Raw genomic sequence first — 17,042 nt, forward strand, 5'->3', positions numbered from 1 at the left:
GACCCTAGGAGGGTGAAGCTGTTTATTATTTTTTTTGCTACAGGTTATTATAGGATCTGTAGTTGCAGTCCTGCACGGATTTGTGTGTGTGTGTGCGTACCTAGCTATTATTTACTTAATGTACTGTACAACAACTGAATGTACAGTCTGTATCTGAGTGTGTGTGTGTGTGTGTGTGTGTGTGTGTGTGTGTGTGTGTGTGTACCTCTGTCTCTGGTTCACTGTTCCTATGCACCCTCAGAGCTGCTGAAATTCTCCTTGTGGTGTTGGTCAAACTGGAGGGAACAGAGAGAGAGAGAGAGAGAGAGAGAGAGAGAGAGAGAGATCTGTCAGTACATTTTTTGCATTCATTTGTAGCTTCAGATAACTGGAGAGAAAACAATCTGATAGAAAACACATGGAGACACACACACACACACACACACACACACACACACACACACACACACAGAGCAGTCAAATCACAACCAATCACATGCAGTCTTTCGCTTTTTTCTTTCAAGTGGCAGCCAATCGGAGGAATGTCTGGTGGTGTTTCTATGTGACAAGAGAGCAGAACATTTTCAACAAAAAAAATATTGAACATACAGTCAGTGTGTGTGTGTGTGTGTGTGTGTCTCTCACCAGGAGTAGAGGATACAGCAGAACATGATAGCGGTTCCGAAGCCGACCACAATGTTCTTGTCGCTGTCCGAGCCGGCGTTTATCGGGAAGGAACACACGGTCATGTTGGTCCCTGCGACGTTAATCACTGAACACATACACACAAGCAACGCTATGAGTTATTTATCGGTATAACAGAGCAGTGGTTCTCAACCTGTGAGTCGGGTCCCTACATAACTTTTTTGTTGACAGTAGATGACAGTAAAGTGACAATTTAAGTATTCAACAAACTATACTATAAAAACTGATCAAACATTGGCCAAATTGTCAAATTTAATTTAATTTAGAAAAAAAATGCCGATCTACAAGCTCACAGTTGCAAGGCGTTGTGCGTTTGTAGATCGTCTATTCTCACAATATTTATCTGTGGAACCGAGTCAAACAAGATGCAATGCCTCAACTGCTACAATGCTTGTCAGGATGGGGGGGGCCCCAAGTGAAAATATGATTTGAAATGGGGGGGGGGGGGGGGGGGGGGGGTCGCGGCCTGAGAAGGTTGAGAACCACTGTAATAGAGCAGGTAATACGGATAATGTGCACAATGTAAACAACAGGCTGTAGAACTAACCTTCCTTGGGTTTACTGGAGAAGGCAGAGAAGGTCAAGTACATCACGTAACAACTGATCACTCCTGGCTGCAACAGACCGGAGGTGGGCTGCACTGCACGTGCACACACACACACACACACACACACACACACACACACACACACACACACACACACACACACACACACACACACACACACACACACACACACACACACACCAATACATGAGGTTACTGAGGAAGATGTGTAAGCACCAAAAATGGTGAAAATAGCAGATCTATAAGCTCACAATGCACAGAGCTCGTAGATTAAACTTTTTTGTTGAACGACGAAAACGTATAATAATAATAATAATACATCCAATTTATATATAGCTTTTCTTGATACTCAAAGTCGCTTTATACAACAGAAAAAAATAAATAAACAACTTATACACTGTAAACATATAAGGCTTGTCGATATTGAAGCGTGACAGAATTTCTTTGTATTATAATCCCTCCCCCATCTGTAAATTCCATGCACTTCTTTTTTTTCTGTGTTTTCTGCATAGAGGAAATCATAAGGGCCTACGTATTATTTCATTGGTTTATCAGTGTGTTGTTGTTGACAAAAAAAGACCTCCCATATCTGCTGAGTGAAGTACAGCAGTGTGCAAACACAGCAGCAAAGATTGAGCTCAGAAGGAGAAGTCTACTGAAACTGAAACACTGACAATACCTCGATGTAAAGGTGACTAATCAACGATAACAACGACATAAAATACAATACCAATAGGCTCTATGCACAGCAGCCATTTTGGAGAGAAATTGGGCCTCTTCTTACTTCCTTCACAGGTGTTACCAATGATACTAATGAAGGCTCTGTTCCATTCTGGTCAAACAGAGTCAGGGTGCTGATATTGTGCATTTTAAAAGGTGTGTAACTCTGAGAGTGTACAAATGGAACCAAATGGACCCGTAAGGGTCCTTGAAATTAAAAGTTTGAGAACCACCGTAAAAGCCTTCATTATATCATTGGCAACACCTGTGAAGGAAGTAAGAAGAGGCCCAATTTATTTCCAATATGGCTGCTGTGCATAGAGCCTATTGGCATTATTGAAGGGGGAAAATAATCAACCGAGCTCAAGTTTCTCAACTTTTTTTTGAGGAGTTTTACAATAATAATAATAATGAATTGCATTTTTATAGCGCTTTACCAAGTGCTCAAAGCGCTTTACAATGGTTCATTCATTCATACAGGCGGGGGGATATTGGGAGGTGGAGCGGCGAACAGTCGATGCCGGAGTCCCCACTTTTCCCACATTCACACTCCAATGGTGGTAAGCTGCCCAAGGACACTTCGACATGTGGACAGGAGGAGCCGAGATTCCAACCGCTGACCCAGGCCACGGATCATTGGACGACCTGCTCTACCTCCTGAGCCACAGCCGCCCTAATCACTCCAAATCACTACAAAAAAAAACGTGTGTGTGTGTGTGAACAGTGCGTGTATGCGTGACTTGCTTGCGCGCAAGTCTCTCCTTACGTTTCTGGATGAACGGTGCGATGGCGAGCAGCGACACGACCAGACAGAGGCTGGCGTTGATGCCCAGGAAGGCCTTGTTGAGGAAGCAGGCCTCCGGGTGGGTGTAGAACACGGCCAGGAACACCACGGCTCCCACGGCCGCCGTGTACAGCAGCAACGTCACCAGGGCCAGCGCTCCGTACCACAGCCTGTTGTACTTCACTCCTGAACTCCTGCACACAGAAACAGAGAGAGAGAGTTTTTTTAGTCGAGTTTAGTTCATTTGAAATGCAATAAACACAAGCAGAAGCTTACAGCACAGGAAGACAAGCCTATAAAAGTTATCACACTGTCCCCAGTGAGCGCGCGCGCACACGCACGCACGCACACACACACACACACACACACACACACACACACACACACACACACACACACACACACACACACACACACACACACACACACACACACACACACACACACACACACACACACACACACACACACACACACACACACACACACACACACACACACACACACACACACACACACAAATAAAACCAAATGCATGTGGATGTTCACTGCTGCCAAGCTGACCTCCACTCAAAACACCACCATCTCCTCTCCAAAACATCAAAACTAAATCAAAATTGCAAACAAAAGTAAAACATGCAATTCAATAAATACAATGAAGGATTCAAAACTATAATAACCTTGATTCAGTGTCAGGCTTTAAAAATGTATATTTCCTCAATCAGATTGAAATCATTCTGACTTAACCGTTCACACGGATGCAAATTAAACGGTAATCCTCGTTTACATGCCTCAAAGTATCAGAATATACAAATCGGTCCTGCCTGATTTGTGGAGAGATATAATTTATATATATAGTCCAAGAAAACAAATTGTTTCAAGATGGATGGCAGTCTGAGGTGACAAATTCTGGTACTATCGATCACTACGGCCTACGAGAAGAGCAGAAGACACAGAATGCCCCAAGACAGTCCCAAGACTCAGCTTAAGGCATAACAGTTTGTCTAATTGCCCCAATGCAATAAATTGTGCATCAGGATTAGGTTGACCCAAGTTATCTAAAAAACACATCAATCATCAGAGAGGAGTAAATGAGAGCTCAAACCTCCCCCTTCTGTTGGGCCCTTGGCCTCAAGTACAAAGTGGGCTTATTACAGTGTATCTATCTCCTAGCCAAACATTACCTCATGAAAACACAGGTCAGTTTACCCTAAGCATTATCATTATGAAGCATTTTATACCCCGACCATATCAGGACCCCCCCCCCCCCCCCCTGGGGGTCCCTGTCCCCGGTTTGGGAACCATTGGCCATATTAACAAACATGCAAAGATGCACAGAAGTAAAAACCAACCAGATAGAAATAATCTGATTAAGTGTTTATATGCTGATATGTTCCTGTTGATCTGGTGAATAAAAGGTTTAAACCAGCCCTCTCAACCAGAATGAACGCTCCTTCTGATCAGAGCGGCTCGGAACGTTCTCTTCCAATTGAGGTGTTTACATGATGAGGCGTTTTTTATTCTGATTATTAGTGGAATATCAGGCTCCATGTAAACGCAGTCCTTAGCTCTTTCAAACATGCACTGTAGTATGGACGTTTTCCAGACTTTAAACAGAGGGGCTTGTCTGTATGAACGCAACATTCCGTCTCAGAAGGATCGGATATGCAACAGACTTTATGCAGGCGGGACCCTTGAATTAAGTCCTGGTAATGTCCTATTTAGCCCAAAATGGCTCAATGGGTGAATGGTTGGCTGGGCAAGACCTGGGATGTTGGTTGTCTGGGATGTTGGTTGTCTAGGAAGTTGACAACCGGAAATGATTGAATTTGGCGGAAGTACCGCCCAAGGAAATGACGTTGATGCTTTACAAATCTGTTAACATTCTCATGTTACATGAAACGAGTGTTGGGATTGGTCAAAAAATATCATTTCCGGGGGAAACGGAAATCCTGTCGACTTAGGACTTCCTAGACACTCGCCGCTTTAGGTCGTGACCAGGCTCTTCTTTTCGCAGATGAGTGAGGCTGGGACCAAGGTTAGGTGAATGGATGCAGCGATAGTCCGGTGAATTTACATTCAGCGAGTGGACGATGTTGATGACGCTTCTATTGTTGACGAGTGGAGCCTCCCCTCCTCCCCGAGGTATTTTAGAGAGAGATACGGTAGTTAACTCAAATGCAGTTTCATTCTGCTTTTTATTAGGGTTTGATTTGGAAATATTCACAGATCGAACTTCCATGAAACGGCTCATAAGCGTTCGAAAACAAGTGGGAGTAGCTTATGGGTGCGCGTCTACAACCCAGACACGCCCCTCACCTTATCAAACGGGCTATTTACCTTCATTTGTGAACGTATCTGAAAATGGACATTCTCCCGTTGCATGCTGCATGCTGTGAAAGGCCAACACCGGACAATGTCCTGACCTGATTCCCCAGACATTTTCCAGTGTTCGAATGAGAACGGGGGCTTGTCATATAGGAGCATAAGAGGAGATGTTTCTCTCACCAGTTAGTGTTCCACCGGTGAGCGAACTCCACCAGTAACAGGAGCTGGATGAGCAGGAAAATAAAGCCGCCGGCGGCTCCAACGTAGCGCCACACTGTGGACGGAGGACAGAAGGACACGCAGAGAGACGGAGACATCAGTGGTACACACACACACACCAAGACATATACCTGTTTATTGAAAGCGTGTCACATCATTACAAATACACGTCACTTTATGAAAAAGTGCTGCAAATATCGATTATTTTCGTAGCGATTATTATATTGATTTGTTTTTCGATTCATCGAATAATAATTTAATGCCACTCCAAAGGAAGAGAGATTCTGTTTGTTTTCTGAACTTGGTGAAAATGTGTTTATTTACTTTTGGTTTTATTGCCCTAAATATATAAGAGAGGTATTTGTTAGTAAAGGGTCTTGTATTTGTGTTGATTTATTGAGTAAGATGATTATGAAAAAAACTTTGTTTCAGGAAAGGAGCTTTTGTTTTATATGTCAAGCTTGGGAGAGAAAACAGAAAACTGCGTCATTCTGAGCTGTAACGGAGAGTGTTACGTGAATGCAAACATGCCGTAATCGTAAAATGGTGTTTCATAAACCCATGACGAAAATAGCCGATCGAGATCAGCTATTTTTGCCATTTTTGTGCATTGCTTGTACAACAAAGAAGGGCATTCATTTACTGTTTACTTCTTTGCTGTCGGGCAGAAACCTCTTATCTCCACATTCTAACTTTTTGTGTTTTTTCGTAAATTAACTCTCTCAATGCCAATGAAATAAAAAAATATGTTCATACTGTGCCAGTAATTTTCAAAGTAAAAAAAAAAGTGCTTAGCGAGATACAGCCTTTTTCAGTTATAAGTTAAACAAGGAGTGGATGGAGCTGCAAATCTTCAGATAATGATATATTGGGTTCTGAACATCCCCCCCCCCCCCCCCCCCCCCGCAAAAAAAAAAGATTAACTCAGGATTTTTCGTTCTTGGCACTGAGGGCATTCAGAAAAAAACTCGGCATATCTCGTTGTGTGGCACTGAGAGAGTTAATGCCCTACTTGATCATACTACAGCGTCACACAAAAGCATCAAACGTAGCAGATCTACAAGCTCGAAACGCGGCGCGAAGCGACGCGTTTCGAGCTTGTAGATCTGCTACTTTTGTTGCTTTTGAATTTGAATCCTGAAAAGTAATAGTTTTGGACATATGAGGTTTCCACCCGATGGAGACGGCATACAATAATAATTGTGGTGATAAAATCCTAGCATTACCTTCCAGAAAGGTCTCCTGGTTGGGGAGGAAGAAGCCTCCAGCGCAGCATGCCCCCAGAGCAATGAACTTCAGCAGCCAGAAACTGGAAACGCAACAGGAAGTAAATACTCAATTAACTAACTAATTAAATTAATTGACACGGCTGTGGCAGCCAACAAACAACAACAACAACTTGAATGAGTCTTAAAGAGACAGTGTGGTTTTTGGGGGAACTTTGAGAGGAGCTCACATTTTAAAAACGACACAAGTCTGCTCTCATGGGGGTCCATGGCACAAAATATTTTCAGAAGGACCCCTCCAATACATGTGAATTTGGGTCCTTGACATGGAAATGTTTGAGAACCACTGCAATAGACCTCTTTTGTGTCAGGGTCCCCTATAAGATAATATTTTTGTTGTTAGATTAATAATTCAAGGCAAGAGTGTTCAAATAATAATTATAATTATAATAACAAATATCTAAAAGTCAAAGATTCAAACTTCTTTTTCGCAACATTTCCAACCATTTTCAAACATAGCAGGTCTACAAGCTCGTAGATTCCATTGTTTTGGGAAATATTTTTCAGGGGACCCCCGGAAACCCCTGGGGGGGTGGGGTCTTCGGACCCCACTTTGAGAGCCACAGACATCAAGTAATTAACCTAGTCCTGTCTTTAAACTGCATGCATACATAAGGCCTCCATGTGTTTGACTTTTTTTCCACACAAAAAAACTATCAGAATATAGTACTTTAACCTTTTTAACAAAACAAATAAAATTACCAAAAAATATCACTTAACCTTCCTTTAAGCAGGGTAATTTTCCAGCAATAGAAAGCCTGCAGTTTCTATAAGCTTGGAAGGTCATATGAACATTAGTGAGGACCAATTATATGAAGATAGGTTGAAAATGGGTGAAGTCGTTTTCTCAAATTAACTACGATCGGACGTTTCATGTAAATGATTCTGAACAGAGGCAGAACGTACCCGTTGTGGACGGCGGCTCTGCATCCTCGGCTGTTCTTGAGGCCCAGGGTGAGGAGGAAGAAGAGGAAGAAGAAGCAGGCCATGCCGAAGCACAGCTTGTAGACGGCGGAGTAGCCCACCAGCTCCCTGCAGTTCTCCCCCGCCTGCAGCTGCTCACACACCTTACTGTAGTAGGGGATCTGACAACACACAATAATAACATTTAGAATAAATCATAATAATAACACCTTATTTGTATAGCACGTTTTAACCCATTAAGACCTGAGGCGATTCTTTTTTTTCTTCTTCTAAATCCTAACAGTTAAAAAAAAAAAAAAAAAAGTCAAGATTTTTGAATAGCCAAAGAAATCTAAAGTGACACAGATGCGTTCCAGGTCTTAATGGGTAAACGCATGGGGAACGCATCTGTCATTTTTTCAAAAATAGCAGATATACAAAGCTCATAGCGCGGCACTCGCCGAGCTATGAGCTTGTAGATCTGCCATCTTTTTTTATTAGAAACCGTGAAAATGTGTTCAAATCTATTTATATACATTTTTAACTCAAATCTTTGCTTCTGGGGGTCCCTGGAACTCAGATGGCGGGTCCGCGGCCAAATACATAACATTTTGGGAGGTCCTTGACATGGAAAAGTTTAAGAACCACTGATATATAGCAACATACATTTTTTTCTTTTTAAACATAGGATTTAAAAGACATTTGTAGAATCCCCAGAAACAAAAGATTTTAGTTAAAGAAATCGCTTTAAAAAACATATTTAAAGACTTGCACAAGTTTTCAAGTTTTTTCAAAAATAGCAGATCCACAAGCTCATAGCGCTGCACTCGGTGCCACGCTATGTGCTTGTAGATCTGCTATTTTTGAATAGCCAAAGGAATCTAAAAATGACACACAGATGCGTTCCCGGTCTTAATGGATTAAGAACAGACTGTTGCTTGACAGAAGAATCCACAACACAAAGAACAAACAAACCTTTACATTTCAAGGACCACCAAGATTTTCACGTTTTTTTTTCCCTCCAAAATAGCAGATGTACAAGCTCGCAGCGCATCACTTGGTGACACGCTGTGAGCTTGTACATTTGCTATTTTTGAATAGCCAACGACATCACAAAGAAGAGGACAGTAGCCAGATTACAGATGGCAGAACATCTGCAGAAGGACCTGAGATGTACCACTCAGGAGCTGGATAGAATGGGTGGGGGAGTGGGAGTCATTTTATGTATACGTTTTGTGCTTAAATATACATCCAAGCATTATTATTAGTGAAAGTTTAATATAATTGATATTATTATTCAAAAATGATTCAATACAACAACAAAAAAAAGATTGGGGGGGGGGGGGGGGGGGAGGGAATAACAGGTTTTTCTGGGGGACGCGAAATACACCCCCAGTGCTAGAAGGAGCACACACACACACACACACACACACGTGCGCGCGCATGCACACAGTCCCGCATAAACACACATGTGTTGTGCTGAGTGCAGTCATGTGTTTGTCATGGTGTTCAGTCGGCACGTCACGCGTGTAGAGCTGCAGAAAGGGAAAACACACTCCTCTTTTCATCCCTCCTTCTCCGAGGCCTGTTAGGAGGCCTCTCCGTGTACGACAGCAAGCATGAATACATTAAATACCTCCATTCAACCGGTCAAGAGTACACACAGTTAGCATGGACAGAGACAGACAGAGAATGACACAGATACACAGAGAGGGAGAGACTAAGAGTATAAGAGAGTGCAAGAGACAGAGGGAAAGAGTTTAGAGAGACTAGTGAAACAGACAGACAGATAGACAGACAGACAGATTCCCCGGGTGGGTGACTGACAGACAGACACATAGACAGACAGACAGACGCCCCGGGTGACTGACTGACACACTGACGGGCTCATAAAGATGTGCAGTAAAAATGCATACAGCTACTCCATAAAGAAAGAAGAGGCTTTAAACCACTTAAGGCTTACAGTATATATACACACTAGTACACTATGCCTTACGTTTACTGGACAGAGGTTGTTTTCCCAGTGCTGTCAATAAAATATAATTAGTTCCATTTGCCTACCCTGTTGTGTGTTAATAACCTCTGTGAAAGAATGTTATTTAACCAACGTTAGCAACCTCCGTCGGCCCGAGCATACATGGAGCTGTCTAGGAGAAGCTTTGGCAATGTAAACGTAGGTTTTCTCATGCCAATAAAGGCCCTTTGAATCAAATTCAATTCAATTTGATTGAAGCAGGGAAGTCCTTCATTAGACATCCATTCACTTCAAATTGTAATGGATACATTTTGGAAACAAGGCCTCAACATTCGGTCTGGCAGCCCTACTGCCAGAGCCAGAGCACAACAGAGACGACAACAATCACAAAGAAGAGGTTAGTGGGGCGGTTGTAACCTTATTAATTACGGCAGGCAGTTGATGGCGCAACAATAATATCATTTTACGCATGACTTGAAAGGAAAGACTGTTGCTAATCAAAGACGCACGTGCACGCACACACACACACACACACACGAAATATTTATCTATGTCCACATAAACAGAAGTACAAGAAAGCCTTGTACAAAGGACAAACACTGCCAGTACAGTCAGATAATAGGAAAACAGACAGTTACGAAGTGAATATATAAGGCAGAACATTGTTACATACAATAATGTTGGCATACTTGCCAAACACAGCAGACAACAATCATGGGTAAAGGAAACAGCGCCTCCTCCAAATTGAGCGGCTTCCTATATAATAGCTGATATTGAGCAGTACCACAGTAACCCTAACTGACTGTTATTGAGTCAATCAGACATAATACTCCTTTGGTAGATTATTTCTCCCCTTCAATAAAACAATTGGTATTGTAATTCATATTATTGATGGTCACCTTTACAACGCACCCCCAAAAAATGCGGGCAAGTGGAAGCTGGTGTTCGGTTACGCAGAGTGGCAGCATTATTTGGTGTCAGCCCTGGTCAGCCCATTTCCAAACACCAAGTTCTGTGAGACTGGTGAAGACAACAACCCAAGAAGATCCTTGCTTCACCGAGGAACCATAGGCTTTCTTCCAGAGATTCGGTACCACAGATCTCTGTTAAAGTTGCAGGACCCATGTTCAGGTGACAGCAGGTGCGTGCTGGCAGGTCGCTCACAATGGGAGCGAATACCAACAGAAACATATTGGGGGATTTTGGGGGGACACTACTGAGGAAAAAATTATGTGGCTGCTTAAATCTAACCTTTATATTTCACGTATAATACTTCTACAATACATTATGATAGTTGACAGCTTGCAAGAGCCTAGATCTCTTCACTAGGCCTAATAGCTATTGTTTTGGTACAGCCTATCTTGTCATGGTTCAGTTTGTCCTTCAGGCAGCTACAGTATAACTATGATCTCTGCCCTGTGCTCGAGGCAGAACTACGGTACCACTGACATGAGTGTTAATGTACTTCTGACCATGATATCATGTACATAAAGCATAACCACCACCACCTAGAACATACATGGGCAACTGGCGGCCCGCAGGTTAATGCGGCCCGCAGGTTAATATTGGATTACTGATACATTATTGATTTCAGCTGTTACAATTCCAAACATGCAAACATGACCCGCTTTAATTATTTCAGTCTATATTAGTAGCTTAATGACTAGTATTAAAATTCTATTGTCTTTTTTATGTCTAATATATTTGTATTTAAGTTCATAAAGTTAACATAAGTATAACTAAATGCATTTGAAATTAAATAAAAATTAGACTTTTCAGGATTCCAAATAAAAAATAGCAAGAAAAAAAAATCTGGATTCCAATTCAAAAATAGCAGATCTACAAGCTCAAAACGCGTCACGCTGCGACGCGTTTTGAGCTTGTAGATCTGCTATTTTTGCTACATTTGTGCGACATAGATTGGCCCAACAGTATATGCAATGTGGCCCTCTGGAGTGAGTGTGGAAATATAGTGGCCCTCTCATCATCAAAGTTGCATCACCCCTGACCTAGAATATACTCATCGATTGCTGATTGATCCAGAATTCCACGACACTACCCACAAGTTTAGCTGTAGTGCTCATTCCACGATTGCACGATCTTTACAAGTTAGTGACAGTGATGCCAAGTCCCAGTTCCATAAAGTTGCATTATGTATATAATATACTGTGCATTATACACACATTTAAAATTGGTATCAGCTGATCATGAGGGCAAACAACTGGTGAGCGGGATCGGACCCCCCAAAAAAACTGGGAGCACCCAGACGTTTCTACCATGCTAACAATAGTACAACAGGTACTCCATCATGCACTGTAGTACAAAGACACAGGCTATTCAACGGTTACTATGGCGATGGCTGTGAGCTACCACACAGAGGGTCCACACACACACACACACACACACACACACACACACACACACCATACTGTACACACACTGACCGGTGGAGAGAGCAGGAGCCCCACTGTGCATCTCCTTCTTAGAGAAAACTCCCAAAAGTTCAATCCGGAAACAAAATGGCCACTGATAGTCTCTCTCACTCACACACACACACACACACACACACAGTCCCTCACATAGACACCACTAAAACCCTTGCGCTCGCAAACACACATTATTGCTGTCGGGCAGAAACCTTGTACTGTATCTCCATATTTCTTTTAAAGTTTTTTCATATATTAATGCCCTACTTCATAGTACTTGAGCGTTGCACAAAAGTTGTGAAAATAGCCTTTTTTAACCGTACCTCAAGCCGAAAAATTGCCGATCTACAAGCTCACAACGTGTCGCACTGTGAGCTTGTAGATCAGCTATTTGCCGGTGCACGACACCAGTGCGAAGCGAAAGTATAAATCATGCATAAATCGAACCCTAACCCCTAAAACTAACATCTAAATGCTCTAATCCCAGACCTGAATCTTCTTCTAATAGTACATTTGTCTCTAAAAATACCTTTTCAGCCATAAAACAACCATTTGTCTTGGAGGACCAGGAGAATGGTCCTCACAATGTTTATTTCTCATATTCTACCATACTTGTGGGGACATTTGGTCCTGACAAGTACTGCATAGTAATATACACACACACACAGAGCACAGTGGGACGTCCCAGGCAGCTAAGAGAGCAGTCATTGTGTGCAGGAGTGTGTAGATTTACCGGCTGACACCATGGACATGCTAATCTGCTCCTACATGAGACAAAGGGCCTCGCTAGCAGCCTGTTTCCCCAACACACACACACACCCTAATGACATCTCTATCCCACTACCGCAGTGTTTTCCAAACATTTTCATGTCAAGGACCCCCCCAAATTGATGTGTTTTGGCCGCGGACCCCTTCTCCCAATCTGAAGGGACTAGGGACCCCCATTAAGAGAATATCACTGTTAAAAATGTTCCAAAATGATTTAACAATTTCGTTGTGAGCTTGTAGATGTGCGATTTTTGAATAGCCGAAGCATAAAATAAGGTTAAAGGAATACTCAATTCCTCACCCCATGAAGCCTTGAATACATGGAGTTTTTTGTCACATTCCTGAGCCAATAATCCAATCTGAACAAGAGCAAAACCATATTTAAAACATTGTTTTTGAACCTGAATCATCAGTAGGCTCATCATCAGTGATTACACTGTGTGGGAGTTGTTTTGGAGTTCATATTATTGTTTTATATAGTTTAATTTTGGTCTCAAACCACAGCAGAGTCCTCAGTTATTGAATTATTGGGTCAGGAATGCCACAAAAACATCTTCATGAATTCAAGGCTTAATGGGTAAAGTGTTCCTTTAAAGCAAAATTGACTTTGATGCTATATTAACTAATTTTACTCTGGACCCTCTAGAACATTTGGTTTTCAAACTTTTTCATGTCATGGTCCCCCAAAATGCTATGTCTTTGACCACGGACCCTCATCTCAAAATATTTTGTTCCAGGGATCCCTCCAGAAGCAAAGATTTGAGTTACAAATGTTCGCTTTAAAAAAATATTTATATTCAAAAAGGTTTGCACACATTTTATAGATTTTTCAAAAAATAGTAGATCTACAAGCTCATGGCGCGGCACTCGGTGCCACGCTATGAGCTTGTAGATCTGCTATTTTTTGAATAGCCCAAAGTATAAAAAGGTCAGACCTCCACAAACACACCATGTCGGACACTGGCTCAACACATCCTGTCTTGTTGAGTCTGACAGCAGCCTGTAACCATTAGTTTGGCAGACATCCTGTGTGTGTGTGTGTGTGTGTGTGTGTGTGTGTGTGTGTGTGTGTGTGTGTGTGTGTGTGTGTGTGTGTGTGTGTGTGTGTGTGTGTGTGTGTGTGTGTGTTTTCTCCTTCCTGTGTCTGTGCCGTCCAATGCTAAACAAACTTCGACAGGATGAATGCATCATGTGACGATGACGAAGGAAGAGGACAAAGGGGTCTAGATAAATCTTCCAGTGGTGGAAAAAGCACTCTCATTTTTTTTAAAGTAAAAGTATCAATACTGCAATGTGGAAATACTCTGTTACAAGTCAAAGTCCAGAATTCAAAATTGACTTGAGTAAAAGTACAAAGGTATTGGTATCAAAATGGACTTGAAGTACCAAAAGTGGAAAGTACTCATCATGCAGAATGTCCTGTTTCACAAGTTTTCAAATGTATACAAAATCCTTTGAAAATAGCAAATCGGCAAATCGACAATGGCAATAGCAAAATCGACAATGCGTGCGCATTGTGAGCTTGTAGATCTGCTATTTTCAAAGGCCATTTTCAAGTGGTTAATGTATGTTTTGTAATAATAGTCCAAATCTACGAAGTAACTAGTAACCAAAGTTTTCAAATAATTGTAGTGGGAGTAGAAGTACAATATTTGCCTCTGAGATGTAGTGGAGTACTGGAAATTGTAAATACTCAAGTGAAGTAAAAAATACCTAAAAATTGTACTTTTAAGCTTGTAAGCACAATACTTGTAAGCACAATACTTGAGTAAATGTACTTAGTTACTTTACACCACCCACTGAAATATTCTAGCTTGCCACCAGAGAGTTAAGCGGTCTTTATCAAAAAATAACAGACAAATGAATTCAGTGATTGACCAATCAGAATCAAGCATTCAACCAAGCCGTGTAATAATGTCTTTATCCGTCTCTGCCACAAATGACCTCGAGCCATGAACTGTTGAGGTCAAACTGGATTAAACTTGCAGTACCAGAGTCGGCCACTTGGAAACTAGCACTTTAAAAAGCCCTCCCAGTCCTGCATGGGGGCTTGGTTTGTACTCCCATCTGAGAGACATTGGTAACTGGCCAGCAATTTAAATCAATAAGTGAATAAAAATCACTTTGTGGCCATTAGCATTCCAAATAGGGCACTCACACACACACGCACACATACTGTACATGCCAAGGTTATTATAGTTTTGCCTTAGTTTTTATTTAAGAGCTTTTTTTTTAAAGTTTTTTTGATAATTTAGTTTAGTTTTTGAAAAGGCTTAGTTTTAGTTTAGTTTTTATTTGCTTTAGAGTTAAACTTTTTGGTTTTAATTTTAGTTTTAGTTATTTCACTAGTTTTAGTTAACTATAATAACTCCGACACACACACACACACACACGCCGAGTAGCCAAGACTACTAATCTAGATTCTAAACTTATATTTCTACATGAAACATACAATTACAACCAGGGAAGGGCCAAGCAGCCAGTCTGCTGTGCTAAACCACTGCCTCACTGAGACCTCCCATACACACACACACACACACATACATATCGCCTCTGACGGGGAGAAACCTTGTATCTTCAAAACCGTTACTTTTCAGGAAACGTAACAGAAAAAGAACCTGTGTTCTCACATCGCGATGCCACACCTTATGAGCTTGTAGATCAGTTATTTCCGCTACTTTAGCGTGACACGCTTATACAAAGTAGGGCATTCCTTTATGAAAAAACTGGCAAAAGTTGGAGAAACAAGGTTTCTGCCCGACAGCAAAGATGTGGGTTTAGGTCATTGGTTCTAAGGTTCCAGGGGGTCCCCAGCAAGAAGTAGTTAACATAGCATGGCAATCATTTTAACCACTTTGATCCATTTATATGTTGGCTATTCAAATGTGCTATTTTTGAACATTTTTTTGAAAAATATCGAAAACGTTTGGAGCATTTTGAATTTAAGTTTTTAACATAAATCTTCTCTTCTGGGGGTCCCTGGCAGTTAATATATCGTCACAATCATTTTATCCGTATTAAAAAATAGCAGATATACAAGCTCATAGCTCATAGCTCACTGGCAGGCAAATACATATCAATAGGGTCTATGCACAGCAGCCATATTGGAAAGAAATTGGGCCTCTTCTTACTTCCTTCACAGGTGTTACCAATGATACTAATGAAGGCTCTGTTCCATTCTGGTCAGGGTGCTGATATTGTGCATGTTGGCTCACTAGAAACACTCCATTTTGGTTCCCAAATGGCCCCTTATGGTGGGTGTGTAACTCTGAGAGTGTACACTCTCAGAGTTATGGGGGTCCTTGAAAATAAGACAACCACTAAATGGAACAGGGCCTTAATTACCGGTACTATCATTGGTAACACCTGCGAAGGAAGTAAGGAAGGGGCCCAATTCATTCCAAATATGGCTGCTGTGCATAGAGCCTATTTGGGGGTTCTTGACAGGAAAAACATTGAGAACCACTGGGTTAGGTTGTCATTTGCAACTGATTAGCATCTTGCAAATCAGCTGCCTTTGACTTCTTCAGTGATTTTCCACATGTGTGACATCACCGTCAGGAGTAAACCGTGTATGTCCAAAATTGGAACTTTTCAGGAAATGGAAGGAAAAAAATGAACCTCCCAACGGATCAAAAGTAGTTATTATTTAGTCACAAGCTCTTTGTTAATACTTTTCCATGATTCAATATTTTAAAACCAATCTTTCGCTATTTTTGCTACTTTTGTGCGGCACTCTTGTAGGGAACGAAGCAGGGAATTCATTTACAAAAAATATATACATTGGCCATGTGAAAATACCCAAACTGCAAACAAAAAAAATCTTGAATTTTCTTTTAACATTGAAAACATTTTAACAACATAAATCTTGTATGGGGGTCCCTGGCACAAAATATAAAAAAAAAACATGTCAATTTGCAGGTTCCTTGACGTTTGGGAACACACTGTGATATACTATCATCATCGTTTTTTTTTATTGTGACTGACCTCTTTCATAGCGTTCTCCACGGTGGGGGACATCATGACCACACAGGTGACGGTGACCATCAGGAAGTACAGGGCGTACATGAAGCGAGTTCCCGTCGACTGCTTGATCTTTGGACAGCACTCGCAGCAGCAGGAGCAGGCCGCTGTGCCACAGCAACATGCCAGCTACACACAAAAACACACACACACACACACACACACACACACACACACACACACATGGTTAAGTCATGGTCATATGGATTATTTCCAGCAAAGAGATTTGGTGTAGGCGGAAAATACTAGTAGTAGGGATGCAAAAAAAACAATCGATGAATTCATTAATTAATAGTTGATAAACGTATCGATCGATTAATCGATTAATTGATAAGCGGCGTTTTCTAGGACCAAAAGG

General features: G+C 41.6%; 1 protein-coding gene across 2 annotated transcripts in view; it reads right to left on the bottom strand.

Annotated features, from left to right (window-relative positions):
* The window catches only part of serinc5 (serine incorporator 5), a 48,215-nt gene that overhangs the window by 7,366 nt on the left and 23,807 nt on the right, over positions 1-17,042 (bottom strand). For both annotated transcript variants that reach the window (XM_084054029.1, XM_084054028.1), the window contains exons 2-9: positions 16,649-16,813; positions 7,496-7,674; positions 6,530-6,612; positions 5,265-5,358; positions 2,739-2,950; positions 1,232-1,324; positions 625-751; positions 206-275 (exon numbers count right to left, since the gene is read on the bottom strand). In XM_084054029.1, coding sequence (XP_083910155.1) covers positions 206-275; positions 625-751; positions 1,232-1,324; positions 2,739-2,950; positions 5,265-5,358; positions 6,530-6,612; positions 7,496-7,674; positions 16,649-16,813 — 1,023 coding nt within the window. The remainder of the gene's footprint in view (positions 1-205; positions 276-624; positions 752-1,231; positions 1,325-2,738; positions 2,951-5,264; positions 5,359-6,529; positions 6,613-7,495; positions 7,675-16,648; positions 16,814-17,042) is intronic.

Source organism: Gymnoscopelus microlampas, assembly GCF_963454915.1.
Source record: "Gymnoscopelus microlampas genome assembly, chromosome: 4".
Taxonomy (NCBI): Eukaryota; Metazoa; Chordata; class Actinopteri; order Myctophiformes; family Myctophidae; genus Gymnoscopelus; species Gymnoscopelus microlampas.